The 16,739-nt window shown below is 38.6% G+C and overlaps 1 protein-coding gene across 5 annotated transcripts in view; it reads right to left on the bottom strand.

Annotated features, from left to right (window-relative positions):
• Positions 1–110: 110 nt before the first annotated feature.
• The window catches only part of pdlim7 (PDZ and LIM domain 7), a 45,719-nt gene continuing 29,090 nt past the window's right edge, over positions 111–16,739 (bottom strand). For 3 of the 5 annotated variants that reach the window (XM_051860884.1, XM_051860886.1, XM_051860885.1), the window contains 7 exons: positions 15,151–15,187; positions 9,340–9,401; positions 8,627–8,864; positions 8,016–8,196; positions 6,699–6,819; positions 4,065–4,180; positions 111–2,018 (listed from right to left, as the gene is read on the bottom strand). In XM_051860884.1, coding sequence (XP_051716844.1) covers positions 1,932–2,018; positions 4,065–4,180; positions 6,699–6,819; positions 8,016–8,196; positions 8,627–8,864; positions 9,340–9,401; positions 15,151–15,187 — 842 coding nt within the window. In that variant the 3' untranslated portion in view covers positions 111–1,931. The remainder of the gene's footprint in view (positions 2,019–4,064; positions 4,181–6,698; positions 6,820–8,015; positions 8,197–8,626; positions 8,865–9,339; positions 9,402–15,150; positions 15,188–16,739) is intronic. The other 2 variants (XM_051860887.1, XM_051860888.1) reach the window with 1 other exon arrangement.

Raw genomic sequence — 16,739 nt, 5'->3', positions numbered from 1 at the left:
GAGTGATTTGTGCTAGCGCCACCTACAGTTCCGGAGCCTTTGAAATTCAGATACATGCAGAAAACCTAATGTCACTGGCATTCAAATGAGTAAGTCAGCACACAGCAACATGACTGCAGGTGATTTATTGACTAAGTGTCTCTAGCACAATTTCTTTATAAATGATTTGCTTCATCTGACATAGAAACCTCTATAATATGCACAACAATACAGCAGTTTGACACACACAATAGTTAAAGGCTGCAAAGCTATAAAAAGGCACTTGATAGTTGATACATAACACATTGTCAATACAAAAAAAAAAGTACAAAAATTGAGCTGTTGGCTCAAATATATATAGAGAGAGAGCTTTCAAAGAGCAGGATATTGGAGTGTTGCGTTTCTTCCGATTACGGCGCAGAAGATCGCGATAAGGGAATGATGTTCCGGGCAGCATCTGGTATGTAGTCTCTGAAGAAGAGCCATTATGTTTGGAGGGTGAGGTACTGCCCAAATGCCATAAGATTAAGGACATATTGGTGATATCCATAATCCACTGGCCAAAGCTTTAAATAACACAGTGAGCAAATATGAGTGACCATATAAGATTGCAGGATCCAATTGCGCCAATGCAAACCCTTTTTATGGTATCACAGGCCTTCCCTTAATTAGAACTACCTGTCTGATTAGAACAGATGAATGTGGCGTATTTAGTATTGAAGTCATGTAGAGACCATTGGTTGGGTCAGGATGGAACGCATGCAATCAGTGCTAATGTATTTCAGTGTAGCTGCCAGGGGCGTTTTATTCCTCTGTGGTTTGCCATTACCTTAAGTACCCTGGCACAGCAAATCAGGCAGAGCAAAAAAGTAGGCTGCACAGCATCTAGAGGATTGAGGGGCCACTTTAAGATCCTGTCTGAGTAGATCACATGCGCAATGCTTTAGCCTACAAAATGGATTGTATGTATCGGAGTGTGACTAGATTGCTTCACTCATTGCATGGGAAATGCTTTGTCCTTATTTGAGACAAAAGAGAGGACAGAATTTTGGATGATAAATATAGAGTGCAGATGAAATGGATGAATCTCACCAAAAAAAAAAAAAGGGTCACGATTTAAACAGTTTTCCCTCCTCTGTGACAATATTTTCATGATAATCACATTCCCTTTATTTTTTTTTTATGGTGATTTTCATTGAAAAATTACTGTATTAAAATCAGCCTAAAGGCAGTACAAATACTATCATGATGTATAAACAGTACTTTTTTTTTTATTTATTTATTGCATTACAGTAAGACAAGTAGGGAAAATGTGCTCAACTGTCATGAAAATAAAGTCATAAAAATGTTAATATTCTTACAAATGGCTTAATTTTCTTTAATATAAAAAGGGGTGAAATATGACCAGTTCTTGTGAGATTCACTCCAGATGCCAAATTGATGAATACTGCTAATAAACAAACCAATTATATCTAAAAAGTGAAAGTTAAGTGAGCCGTATAAGTAAGAATGTACAATATCTTTGGATTTTTGAAGCATCATGAATACTGCAGGTGTACTTTTGGAGGTGGAGGTGGATGAGGAGGGACAGCTAAGATACTTCATCCAAATGCCTTGTTATCCATTCTAGCATTGGTGGTTCTAACAGTTCATAAGCCGTTTTTCCAGTTGAATGACTGGCATTGTAACACAGCAAAACTGAGGCCAGTCTGTCGGCTTACTGTAGCAAGCTACCGAAAATTCAGATCTGTGCTTTGCTGAATGACACATACTTAGTAAATGCTGATCGAAGCGGGCTATAACAGCCGGTGAAAGCCAGCGGAGCTACTATATCCATCACTCTGTCAGTCAGCCATATGTTACAGGCTTCAAGTAAAGTACTTGGTCTTGTTTGGCATAGCTGTAGACCCCCCAGTCTCCGTTCCGGCCCCTCCTTGAAGCACAGCAGAGCCTCACAGCGGAGAGAAAGCGTGGCTTTTACACAGTGGCTTGTCCTTCTTTGAATAGAACGTCTTCCCCTCTAGATTGATTTGACAGATCTGAGGAGATGAAAAATGAGGATTAAACAGTGGAAATCAAACTCTTAATCAATCATGGAGCAAAGGGACTATTCAACAGGGCTATTCTATAGCTGTGATTCATGATTTGCTACTTGCTAGAAGCCAATAATATTAGGAGAGAAATGTTTGAATTCTCTTCATTTGGGAACAGTAAGTCAGTTTGGGGTCAGTAAGATTTTTTTTTAATAATAAATACTTTTTAAGTAAGCAAGGATGCATTAAATTGATCAAAAAAAAGACACTTAAAGAGATAGTTCACACAAAAATGAAAATTTTCCCATGATTTACTCACCCTCAAGCCATCCTAGGTGTATATGACTATCTTGACTCAAATGAACACTATCGGAGATATATTTAAAAATATCCTGGCTCTTCCAAGCTTTATAATGGTAGTGAATGGGGTGCGTGTTTTGAACCCACAATGTATGACGCTGGATGTAGGAGTAGCGTGATCTTGGACGCCTCTCGCGGTTTAAACAAATAGGGCTGTGCAACAAACTCAAGCTCCTCTTCTCTTACATCAAAATCCTCCAACATTTCTCTTTAAAATTGTTTTAGACTTCTAACTTTGTGACCAGTGTTTTGTTTTGCTCTATCTTCTGAGCTTGTGTTCGTCATTGTGTCATTCACGGGGTCAGGGGTTACTCTTCCACCGCAAATCAATGCGTACGGCCATCTGCCTGAAGCTAGTTTAAGAAGTTTTAAATATGGATATTTTTCATACAAAACCAATCATTTCATTTCAGATCTCCATTTGTGTTCGTTTGAAAGAAGATAGTCATATACACCTAGGATGGCTTGAGGGTGAGTAAATCATGGGATAATTTTCATTTTTGGGTGAACTATCCCTTTAAGAGATTTATAATGTTACTAAAGATTTCTATTTCAAATAAATGCTGTTCTTTTGGACTTTCTACTCAAATATGCTTAAAAAAATTAAGCAGCACAACTGTTTTTAGCAGCGATAATAAGCAATGTTTCTTGAGCATCAAATCAGCATTTTAGAATGATTTCTGAAAGATCACGTGACACTGAAGACTGGAGTAATGATGCTGAAAATTCAGCTTTGTCATCACTGGAATAAATTACATTTGAAAATATATTAAAATAGAAAACAGTTATTTTAAATTGTAATGCTATTTCACAATATTACTATATTATTACTGTATTTTTGATCAAATAAATACAGAGTTCTTTCAAAAAAAGAAAATCTTACCACCCCAAACTTTTGAACAGTATTAATCTGTTATGGGAACAACATATATTCACTGTTTATATCAGTGCACATCAAAATGAAAGTAATTGCTATCAGACACAGACTGTCAAGCTATCAAAGAAACAGATTTTTGGACACTTAATATAATTTATTTAAAAACTTTGCCCGGGATGTGATTTTCCGTCCTCAAAAGTATGACCCACGAGAATTGCGCAAACCAGAGTGGCTGGTTACTGTATGATGATTGAAATCGACACTATTAGCATGTTAGCCCGGGTTCAAAGTGCCACATACGAGTCGCGTTGAAACTGTGTTATTTGCCAGTTGCCCCATTAAATTTTGTGTGAATTTTACAATCCATGGTTGTGAGAACGTGATATGGCTTAGTGCGATCATCAAATTGCAACAGTTGTAATAATGTAAATATATAATCTGACGTGCTGAATGTTTAAGAGTAAAGCACAGCACTGCGTTCATTTTCAGTTTCGATTCACAGTAAATGCATAGTTGAACTTAACAGTGTACAGACAGGTGAAAGCGCCAAATTTTTTTTGCTATTAATTGCGCTCTTAAGTAAATTCCTAAAAATCTAAATAAATAGCAATAGCATCTCCAGTTCTTCCATATGAGAATATAAAGTTCATGTCTTTATTTATCTGGAATATGAATAAGAAAGTGCAAACAGCCACTGTATGAATTTGAGAGAGAAATGTCTGGGTTCACAGTGGCAATTTCTTGATAGTGTTGTGTGGTGCAGAAAGTTTAAGATGGAGTTTCGGGACAGGTCCCAATGCATCAAAATGACTTACGGCACAGACAAAGCAAGTGTCATGCCAGCTGTAGCCCAGCGCCTCAAGGAAACGGTCCCCTGCATCAATCTTGAAGTCACAGCCATGGCATTTGGTACCAAACATCTTTTCATAGTCTGCAGAGAAAAACAAACCAACCAAAAAGGGCCTATTAAGACAGCGAGGAAGAAATGCTTGGTCAGAGAACAAGTCAAGAAAGAAAGAAAGAAAGAAAGAAATGTCTTATCAAAAGGAAAAAGAAAAGGGATTACATTTTCTCAGGCCTCACATGCTCAGTGTGTGATAACAGACACTGGTCCAGATTCCTATATGGATTGTCCCAGTTTTACCCATTACGGAAAACTTAAAAGTTGCAGGCTTTACGTCTCGTACGCAAGGTAAGTGGTTTAGAGCACAATCCTTTTAAGGTGCTGAGACTGCAGCTATTTTATCAACACTAGCTTTTTATTTCTAACAGAAACAGCTGCCCACTTGCTGCTGACACAAGACCAAAACTCTTCAAAGCTGTAAAGCACCGGAACTGCAATGCAAGCCAATTTACATAATAAAGACATACACTCCCTTCAGACAGCTTAATGTCTGTTTATGTAAGATTAGGGGCCCAACACATGTGACAATGTGATTAACTGAACTACATAAATATAAATTAAATATGGAAGGTAGCTGAATTTAGCAACATGAATGAAAAGCACAGCTTTACAAGACAAATTTCACTACTGAATTCAGGTTCTCATGTGGGAATGTAGGATCAAATCTGATCTGCAACATTCCCAAACCCCATATACACTGATCAGGCATAACATTATGAACACATTCCTAATATTGTGTTGGTCCCCCTTTTGCTGCCAAAACAGCTCTGAGCCGTTGAGGTATGGACTCTGCTAGACCCCTGAAGGTGTGCTGTGGTATCTGGCACCAAGATGTTAGACGCAGATCCTTTAAGTCTTGTAAGTTGCGAGGTGGGGCCTCCATGGATCGGACTTGTTTGTTCATCACATCCCACAGATGCTCGATTGGATTGAGATCTGGGGAATTTGGAGGCCAAGTCAACACCTCAAACTCATTGTTGTGCTCCTCAAACCATTGCTGAACCATTTTTGCTTTGTGGCAGGGCGCATTAATCTGCTGGGAATACCATTTCCATGAAAGGGTGTACATGGTCTGCAACAATGGCTAAATCCCAAATGGCACCCTAAACCCTCACGGTCTTCCTCTGAGTCCGCACTTTCTTGACGTATTGCCACTTTGACTGCCGGGCAAAGTCCTCTGCTTAGCTCGCAAACTTGCGGGCTCAGCTGAAGTGCGCATCGAGGGTGCATAGCAGCCGCAAAGGGGGCGCTCACAAGCTCCCTTCTGAACTTAAAATGATGAATGGGACACCCTACGGTCTCGTGGACTTAACGGACACGCGCATGCGGCAGCCATTGTAAGTCCACAAGACCGAAAGTGCATAAAAGGTGTGCCATTTGGGATTCAGCCAAAGCTTAGGTAGGTGGTACGTGTCAAAGTAACATCCACATGGATGGCAGAACCCAAGGTTTCCCAGCAGAACATTGCCCAAAGCATCACACTGCCTCCGCCGGCTTGCCTTCTTCCCATAGTGCATCCTGGTGCCATGTGTTCCCCAGGTAAGCGACACACACGCACCCGTCATCCATGTGATATAAAAGAAAACGTGATTCATCAGACCAGACCACCTTCTTCCATTGCTCCGTGGTCCTGTTCTGATGCTCACGTGCCCTCTGTTGGTGCTTTCGACGGTGGACAGGAGTCAGCATGGACACCCTGACTGGTCTGCGGCTATGCAGCTTCATACGCAACAAACTGTGATGCGCTGTGTATTCTGACACCTTTCTATCAGAACCAGCATTAACTTCTTGAGCAATTTGAGCTACAGTAGCTCGTCTGTTGGATCGGACCACACGGGCCAGCCTTCGCTCCTCACGTGCATCAGTGAGCCTTGGCCGCCCCTGACCCTGTCGCCAGTTCACCACTGTTCCTTCCTTGGACCACTTTTGATAGATACGGACCACTGCAGACCGGGAACACCCTACAAGAGCTGCAGTTTTGGAGATGCTCTGACCCAGTCGTCTAGCCATCACAATTTGGCCCTGGTCAAACTCGCTCAAATCCTTACACTTGCCCATTTTTCCTGCTTCTAACACATCAACTTTGAGGACAAAATGTTCACTTGCTGCCTAATATATCATCTTGTCAAAAAAAAAAAAAAGAAATAAAACAAAATTTCCTGCTTCCTTCTTGCATCATAAATGTGTCAAAAAAGTTAAAAAGTGGCTACAGCACATGCTGACACTTTCAGCTGGTTGCTCATATGGTCAGAATGAGTTTGAATCTGTCTTTATAAAAAAAAAAAAAAAAAAAACAGTATTAATGGTTTCATTGAGCAGCAAAGCACTTTCTACTAATGGCATATTTAAAGTAGATTCTCAAGCATAAAAGTTCTCAGCAAAGCTCCTAATCAATGTGCAGGGTCGGTATGGAGCAGATTTGAAGTCTGAAGTGAAGTGGCAGCATTTGAATGATTAAACACCGCATGAGCCCGCGCTCGGCTCTCGGCAGGGGCTGTCGATAAGATGTGCGCCCAGGCGTGCGAGTAGGGCCGCGGTGGCTCACCTCTCTCACAGTAGGGCTCTCCCTCCTCCATGTAGAAGGCCTGGTTCCTGATGGGCATTTTGCAGGCGGCGCACAGGAAGCACTGTACGTGGTAGGTCATCTTCAGGGCGTGCATGATTTCCTGCGGAGAGGACAGAGGGGTGTGAGGGATCTGCGCACACCATCTAGGAATTCACACTTCGAAAATCATTCCACTCTCACTTTTAAACTCTCACATACTGGTACTGCACTTCATCATCAGCTTCATGCTATGCAATCTAAAACTTTTTTTGTTGTTGTTTGAGGTCATACTGACATTGTCATAGTATTACATTATATTTATGTATTGTCATTTTTATTGTCATATTTAATAAATTTGTCATATGTATTGTCATTGTCAAACTTTGATTTTTTTCCAACAATTGTAATTGTTTTTTGGGGGGATTAAATAATACTTAACAGATCAGTGAATATAAATTTTAAGAATATATGAATTTAACATGTATGAAAACACCTAAAGCCAACATGAAACGCTGTTTGCTACCCATTTTTTAACACTTGGAATAATAAATAAATAAATGCATAAATAACGTAGAAATGTATTGTGCACAAAAAGACAAGAAATGTGTGTAAACATCTGTAAAAGTAAACAGGATCAGAAAGTAAATGGGGTAAAATTATTTTATGTTGGCTTTTGATTTTTTTTTTTAACTATTAGAATGTATATTACATAGTAATTATTATATTGTATTATATTATATTGTATTGTATATATATATAATATATTTTTGAAAGTCTTTTATGCTGCATTATTTATTTAAAATAACAGTTTTTTATTATTTTAATAAATTTGAATTTATTCATTCATTCATTCATTCATTCATTCCTGTGATGGCAGAGCTGAATTTTCAGCATCATTACTCCAGTCTTCAGTGTCACATGATCCTTCAGAAATCATTCTAATATGCTGATTTGCTGCTCTAGAAACATTTCTTATTATTATCAATGTTGAAAACAGTTGTGCTGCTTAATATTGCTGTGGAAATATTGCTATGATGACTTGAGTTTAAAAAAAAAAAAAAAAAAAAGTCTTTGTCACATTTGATCAATTTCATACGTCCTTGCTGAATAAAAGTGTTCTTATTCTTCTTAATTGACCCCAAACTTCGGAAAGGTAGGGTATAAAAAAAAAAAAAAAAAAAAAAAAAAATGTTACCAGTATCCTTAAGGATTTTACAAACTATTCCACCAATCTTTGAATGCAATTTCCTGTGAAACTCTATTCTAAAAGAACTATATTTTGTGTTTGTGTTGCAGAACAGTAGGAAATGCAGTCACCCCAGTGATCATCTTCTTGCATTTGGCACAGTTGGGTGAGTAACGGTTGTCATAACACTTGGTGCAGTAAATGGATCCTTTCTCCTCAAAGAAGCCCCCCTCGTCCAACACCCTTTTACACTGACAGCACATGAACTCCTCTGGGTGCCAGGAACGACCAAGCGCCACCACGTAGCGTCCCCTAGAACACAGGCACACAAACACAAAATCTTACAACTAAAGCCTTTTGCATTGAAGTGAAAGGGTCAGCTGGGGCATTAGCAGCTGGGTTTAGCACTCTTAAGTGTTCAGTGTGCAAAAGCCATTCTAATGGAAATAGTAGGTCAGACGCAGAAACCCACTCCATTCCATATTGATTCTCCACAGCAGAAAGCCCAAGGACATGGCGCTATTTCTGTGCTCGGCGTATTTTAAGAAATATAGCTGCCTTACAAAGTTTGACACAACCTTTTTCCCTCCGCATGTCTTGTAAGTAATGACATTTAGCGCATAGTCATCATTGATTTGGAGGTATTTTGGGCTGCCTGCAGCAGTTAGCTCTGGGATTTTAACTGCTAAATTTTAGGCAGTCCTGAAGTTTGACTGCGGGGGTAGCAGAGTTCCAGCCGTACCTGATGATCTTGTTGCACGCGGCACATAGAGGCGTACGGCCACTTGTGTCGGCAGGGCTCTGCTGTGCTGCCTGCAGGATGGAGCTGCGGTTCTGCATGGGAGTGGGTTGGACCGGCTGCTTGTGCTGCGTCACCACCGTGCTGGTCTTGTCTGGGTGGTAACGGTCTGCGAAACCGGGATCCGTCACCCATGGTGGCCTGCAGGCTGGGCCGGTACTTGTTGGTGCTTTAGCTGGTGCTAAACAAAAAAAAAAAGGACAATGAAACATCTATTTTTTCAGCACTTCCTCACTATGGTCCAACAGAGACCTGTTAACAGGGTGTACATTTATGGGCTGCTATTAAAACGAGTGCAATTGTAGTCTTAAATGGCTTGCTTTTATCCAGAGACAAACCTATAACACAAAGATATCCATCGAGATGCTGTTAACACCATGAGAGGAAAGCAATAAGGGCGGCTCATGGTTTAATTCAGCTTATATAAACCGCATCTCAGGAGAGTGATAATTGAGTCATATTATCATCTTTGACAATAAACACATCAGTGCCCCTTATGTCTTACTTTTCCCATTAACAGCAGGCCTGTCTGAGCCAGCCGGACCGCTCCATGAACAAGTCAGCGAGTTAAGTCCTCCCCGTGGGAGTGACTCCGGGCCGTGAGTAAGTGTGTACTGTGAGAGTCAATCTATTCTGTCTGTTCTGAGAGTACTTACCTTGAACTTCATCAGGTTTGTCTGCTGGCTTGGACTTGGCAGGACAGGGAGTTACTCCGTGACTGTAGAAAGAAAATTTCCCTTCAGAACACAGGCCATAATAAAACAGCTTTAGCCAGAGCCAATGAAAATGTTATTAAGCTATGTGACCTCTGACATCTACATCCTGGATGGAAAGTACACTCCTGAACAAAGTGAAAGGATTAAAACATCATGACATTGTAGCCATGATATAGAAATTAAAGCACAGGATGGGTGTTTTCTGCTTAAATTGTGAAAAAAATCTTCATCTTTAGTTATTTATTTATATTATTATTAGCCTTTTATTATTTGCCATCAACAAAGTGACAACATATTTAGACTAGTAGACCTTTTTGACTCCAAGGCCCGCTTTTTAAAAGACAAACAATTAGAATTATTAAAAAAGGGTTTCATAATTCCAGAAGTTTGAAAAGCTGAATGTTCTCAGGGACCTCACAGTTTTCCAGTCATTTGTGCTTTATTGGATTCATATTTTTATTTTTATTTATATAAACAAAATTTAATGACAAAATGTACTACAGATTCGCATAACAAAACAATGTGGGCATTTTTATAAAGAATATACATTTTTATACAAGATTGTATTCATTTACATGACTTTTCCAAGACTAGAAATAACTTTGAAAATTTGGCTACCTCATATATCCAGGTTATCTAAGAAAAAAACTTGGGGCCCCTTTGAAAATTAGCAGAAGCCCTGGTCCCCTGGTTGAGATTTAAACTGATTCAGACTACAGTCAAACCAAAAATTATTCAGACATTTTTGATATTTTTACTAGTGGGTGCAGGACACTATAGTTCATTTATGTAAGTGAGGATAGCAAAATAAAGTAAACTGTGACATATTATACCCAAACATTCTTCAAACTGTGGACTACCAGTAAAATTTATAAAAATTTGGAACCAAAAATTATTCAGACACATTGGCCTGACCATGTTTTGCTGAAGTGTTATCTGACATAATTAAGATGATTTTTTTCTGACACAGTTTAACTTTGAGATCTTGTCATATTTTATTACCATTTTTTTTAAACTATAGTGAATAAACTGTATTAATGAATGAAATGTTCAAAGTGTCCACATAAATTTTGGTTCGACTGTATGTGTGGTTTTAGCTTACAGGTTACTCTAAAAATGTCAGCTGTAGAATTTATGAGCTTTTCATCATACATCATCTGAATGAAATGAATAAACATATCCAGATCCTGTACTTCATCTTAAACTACATGATCACACAAGAATAAGTCATGTGCTTTCCAGATGTGTGCATGCAGTTTTATGTTTGCGATTATGTGTGTATGTCATTCCTCATGTTTGGTGCTTTCTCCAATGAATTAATGTCCTGAAGTTCCCTGGGAGTAAACATATCATTCATCTATACAGAGTCAGCCAAACAAGTCTGTCTTGCGTTTTCAGTGCCAAACACTGTTTTAAAATGATACCAGTTGGATAAAGCGAGATAACGAATGATTAAATTTCTAGCCGAAAATTCGGAGAGAATCGATGCATACTGATTTCAAATAATGTCTAATTAATCTCTTATTTGCACACACACAAACACACACACACACACACACACACACGCAAAACATTTCAGTTCTTTTCCAAACCCTAGTGAGCTGCCCACCTAGGTAATATTTTTAGGCACCATAGGCACAAGCACAACAGGAAGTCTGTTCAAAACAGTAAGTAACAAAATTACACTCATTTCTCACTTTGTTTTGGCTAAAATCTAAGATAGAATTGCCAATCCCAGAATGCACTGCACTAAATTTTATCTAGAAGGCTACAATTTGGTCAAAAAAAAAAAAAAAGATATATATATATATATATATATATAAATATATATAATATATATAATATAATATATATATATATATATATATATATATATATATTTATATATTTTCCATCTAGTTAAAAAAAATACAGTATTTTTGTCATGATTTGAGCATTTAGAAATAAAATTTACGAGATAGTTGTTGTCATATTTCATTGGTGATTTCAAATAAAATTTAATCGTAAGCTTGGTGAACAGCTTTGGGGAATCTGATGTTTCCCCATTCAAAGAGATAGGAGCTGTACTTGCATGACTGAAATAGCTGCCTCGAGAGGTGTTTCAAAGATGGCCGCCAAGTGAAATGACTTGTCTTAAAGGTGCAGTAAGCAAGCAAAAAACTATGTTGATATTTGAAATCCTCAAAACAAACACTCCCCTACCCAAAAGGATCACACCCCTATCTTGATAACTCCGCCCCCCATTTTACAAACACGCTACACAACACAGGCACCTCCCCCATCCCAAGTGTATATGCTCCTTACTGCTGATTGGCTACAAGTGTGTTTTTTTGTTTGTTTTTTTTGTGTTCGGTAAAGGTTCTTCGGGACCCTTCGGGCTCGGATCGGGTTCGGGTTAAGGTTTCATGAATAGTTTCGGGTTTGGGTCTAACTAAGAAAAACTATATAGTGAGAGTGGGAGCTCTGTTTTGCGCATGTGCTCCTGCTCTCACATGCTTTTTCGGTCACAACACAGCAGACAGCACTCAAACCTTTAGCTATGAGTGCGATTAGGCAAACAATTACTGATGGAAAACTTATTACAGTGCCAAATGATGCAGGGAAAGCTGCACAATGTCTAAAATGTCTACACAATAAAGTGTGTGTGAAGTGAATGACTATAAACTGAGCGCAGCCGCAAATCAAATAGCTGCGCTGCCATCTCCGTCTCAGAAATCAGAGCTTTATCAGGAGTACTGTCAACTAAAATACTACATCATTTGATATGTATATTTAAATCTTTTAAAGCTTGTATGATATGATAGATGAAAAATTGTAAACTCTATGAATTAAATGAGCCAAGCGCGTTCGTAAATCAAATAACCGCTGAGCTATTTATGTGGCTATGTGCAGTTTGGGTCTTACAAAGCTGTCTGGCTTATGATAGTAAGAATACAGGTACATTTCTACAGTGACGGATTTCGGGTTCGGGTTAAACTATAACAGTACCGGTCAACTGGGTCAAACGATCTTGGGTCCGGGCCAGGTTCGGGCCTCAGCTTAAAGCCCGTGCAGACCTCTAGTGCTCGGTCTGATCCACTTTTAACAGTGTCTCTCAGAAATTGCTTACTGCACCTTTAAAGGGACTTCTTGTGATTCTTGTGCTAAGAATATTGCTTAGAATATTGAGTTGTTAGCTTAACTAGCCAGCAAAGCTAATATTTTAACGTTTCAATCTATTTGACCCTGCTGAAAAAAAGCAAATTAAACCAGCCTAAATTGGTCTGGGGTGATTTAAATAACAAATAAATATAAGGGGTCTGTTCATTTTTCCTCTCACTTCTTTAAAATACTAAGGAACAGCCATGTATAAAATGCAGAAAATGTTGAAATGAAGAAGAGGGTACAAGCAGAGGTAGAAGGAAATAAAGGAGGACAGCAGAAAGTTTCACAGTGTTTTATGTACTCAGAGACATGAGTCAACAGATTTTTTTTCTTATTGGATACAGAACCAGAAGAAGAGCGATCAGATGACATCATAATAGTGAATTATGCTAAATTACAGTCAGAAAAAAAAAAAGAATGAAATATAAAGGAGAAAGAAAGAAAAATCCCAAGGGGGCTACACAACAATCAGAAAGACAGAAAGAGCAATAGGAACAGTCCTGTGATGGATAACTCCTCTGAACAACCACAAAAATCATAATAACAATAAATTAACATGATTATCAGTTTGTAGAAACGATACCACTTGAAAGAGACTATGTCACACCAACAGCATTCAGATATTCCTAACGGGAACTTGACTGTAGGGCTCAGTTTGTGTGGTTTTTCCGACTATGCCTGCATTTCTTCTCACGTTTGTTTTTGCTATTTTTAACTTGTATTTTTTTCACATTTTTTTTTTATTAACTTGAACTCTTGATAAACCCCCTCCCCCCTTTTTTTGTCCTGGTATAGCTGGGGTCGGTGTTCACCCATAGCTGGCACGCGGTATTGCTTTTGTATCTAGTGCGGCCGTATCTCAGCCACCTCGGCCTTCTGATACCCGGGAGGCAGAGCGTTCAGGACTTGATGTTGAGGGCACGGGCGGATCTCTCGTGATGCCAGTCTCTCAGCCTGGCATAGCGGGGACTCTGAATCTCAGTGAGGAACTTTTCCCTGCCATTCAGTGCACGACAGAGAACAGGAAATTAGGAGAGTGGTGAGAAAACAGAAGGAGAGAAAGACACATACAAAAAGACAAAAGAAGGGAATGTAAAAATAAGGTAGAGAGAGCAACAGAACAGAAAGACAAATCAGAAAGGAATGAAGAAAGATTAAAGGGATTGTTCACCCAGAAATTAAAATTCTGTCATCATTTACTCATTCATACAGGTTTGGAACAACTTGAGGGTTTCATTCTTCTGCTGAACACAAAAGAAGATATTTTGAAGAATATGGCTAACCAAACAGCTGATGGACCCCACTGATTTCCATAGTATGGAAAAAAAAATTCTATGGAAGTCAATAGGCTCTGTCAAATGTTTGGTTACTGACATTTTTCAAAATATCTTCTCTTCTGTTCAGCAGAAGAAAGAAATTAATACAGGTTTGGAACAACTTGAAGGTGAGTAAATGATGACAGAATTTTCATTTTTGGGTGAACTACCCCTTTAAAAGATGCAACATATGCAAGCAGGGAGGAATTCAGAAAAGAGAAAAACAACAACAAAAAAAAAAAAACAACAGTGTATGTGTAGATAACCAGGCCCTGACAGAATCTGCACACTTTTCCCACATTTCTTGTCTCGAATTTAATGGAAAACCTGCTAAATGAATTTGGAGCTACACGCTTATTTTCGGTTGAAGACACAATCAAATAAGCCAAATGTTTTAAAAGGCATTTACATATAAGAAAGAGAGTTCTGACAGACAGCAATGCACAAGATTCTTTTTTTTTTTTTTTTTTTTTTTAAGGGTGTGGAAATTATTTGGCTTGAAAAGAGTATTTCTGAAAGCAGAACTGGGTTGTGTCCAAATTTGCATACTTTCATATAAGTGCATTTTGTCAGTATTAGGGCTGTTGAAATCATTTTAATATGCTGATTTGGTGCTCAAGAAGCAAATATTATCAACAGTTGTGCTGCTTAATATTTTTGTGGAAACAGTGATACATTTTTTTTCAGGATTCTTCAAAAAGAACCACATTTATTTGAAATAGAAATATTTTGTGGTATTATCAACGTCTTTACTGTCACATTCGACAATTGAATGCATCTTTCCTAAGTAGAAGTATTGATTTCCTTAAAGCATACTGATTCCAAACTATTGAAAGGTAGTGTACTTTTTAAATCTAACAGTGACTCTGCTCCTGTGGTTTTATGGGATAGCAAGGTTTCTGTTGTGTTAGGGAACACCACTTTCAAGAAACCCTTGCGTTTGTCCTAGACATGATCCACCCTTCCCATCAAAAATCCATGAATTTGAATTGCTATCTGACATGGTGTAAACTACATCTATAAAACTGTATTTTATACATGACAGGCATTTATATGTGTGGGCACGATTCTGTGTGGGTCTGATTATAAGGCACACAGCACTCTGTGTATGAATTTAAACTGCAAATGCACAGATCAGACAAGGGCTTATAATGCGGATCAAAGCATATTTTCAGCGTTTTTCCACAGAGAGCTGAACACCGTGATCTCTTAATGAGGGTAGTAAAAGGTCAGAGCCAGCGATTTAATGCTTCAAACTGCACTTCATTAGCAAGTTCACACAGTTCTTTACCTGGACCTTTTCATGTTCTCATCATCCGGGTCCTGCACTGAGGGAAGCAGGAGAGATACCAATCAGACCAACCATTAGACACAAAAAACCATTAGACACACACAAAAAAAAAAAATCCACTGCCAAGGTCTGCACAATGCTACAAAACACTTGAGGATTGCTGCTTTAAAAGGAATTACCTATCACCTTTTAACATGAGAGTCAATCCCGTGAGATGTTCAGGTACGGTACGGCAACAATGGTTGACTGCACAGCTCTTTCCTACCACTTACACAAGAGCAAATCACAGCCACCCAGGCTTTAGATAGCATAAAGGAGCAAATCTCAGCCATAACCCTTTAAGCTATAGATAGACGACATTTTCCACTTCTTTATGATCTCACTCTCAATATCAGATCGGCGGTTGGGTCCTCTAGGACATGCTTTCACGCCCTCCTACACTAAGATTAGTCCCTGCCACTAAGTAAAGAGGGGATTTAGGGACTTTTTTTTTTTTTTTTTTTTTTTTAAAACTTAGGAACAGGGCTGGGAGGTTCAACTGTTAATCGTTTCTACGATGCATCGCGATGCGGACGTGGATGATTCTGGATCAATGCGGTAATAAACCATAATCGATTATAGCCTACTGACGTTTCTCTGATATCATTCGTCGCATATACACGCTTCTCGCGCTAGTGTAAAATGGCAGAGGTGAAACACAAAAGCGAGTAATAAAAAATGCACCCACTATTTTACCATTTACAGCATATGAGCGTGTGAGTGTGTGTTTGTATGTGAGAGCGCATGTGTGCAAGTGTGTGAGCTTTATTGTAACTTAAGTACACTACTTGACAGTTGCATGCACTTTTAGTATTTACTAGTTGTTTGTTAGTTCTAAGCTCCCGTCATGCTGTGTTCAGACTTTAGTTGGTTAGTTTGGTTAGTTCACCCAAAAATGAAAATTCTGTCATTAATTACTCACCCTCATGTCGTTCCACACCCGTAAGACCTTTGTTCATCTTCAGAACACAAATTGAGATATTTGTTTTTTTATAAAATCCGATGGCTCAGTGAGGCCTGCATTGCCAGCAAGACAATTAACACTTTCAATGCCCAGAAAGCTACTGAAGACGTATGAAAACAGTTCATGTGACTACAGTAGTTCAACCTTAATGTTTTGAAGTGACGAGAATACTTTCTGTGCACCAAAAAAACAAAATAAAGACTTTATGACAATATCTAGCGATGGCCGATTTCAAAACACTGCTTCATGAAGCTTCGAAGCTTTACGAATCTTTTGTTTTTCGAATCAGTGGTTCGGAGTGCATATTAAACTGCCAAACTCACGCCCCCCAGTGGTGAACCATTGAAATTTCGAAACACTTATCTCGTAATGAAACCTCGTTTACTGAAATCACGTGATTTTGGCATTCCGAATCATTGATTCGAAACAAAAGATTCGTAAAGTTTCATTAAGCGGTGTTTTGAAATCGCCTATCACTAGATATTGTTGAATAAAGTTGTTATTTTGTTTTTTTGGCGCACAAAAAGTATTCTCGTCGCTTCATAACATTAAAGTTGAACCACTGTAGTCACATGAACTGTTTTAA

The sequence above is a fragment of the Ctenopharyngodon idella genome, chromosome 14 (genome assembly GCF_019924925.1).
Source record: "Ctenopharyngodon idella isolate HZGC_01 chromosome 14, HZGC01, whole genome shotgun sequence".
Classification (NCBI taxonomy): domain Eukaryota; kingdom Metazoa; phylum Chordata; class Actinopteri; order Cypriniformes; family Xenocyprididae; genus Ctenopharyngodon; species Ctenopharyngodon idella.
The sequence above is the reverse complement of the archived record's forward strand: the minus strand, read 5'-3'. Positions and strand labels throughout refer to the sequence as shown.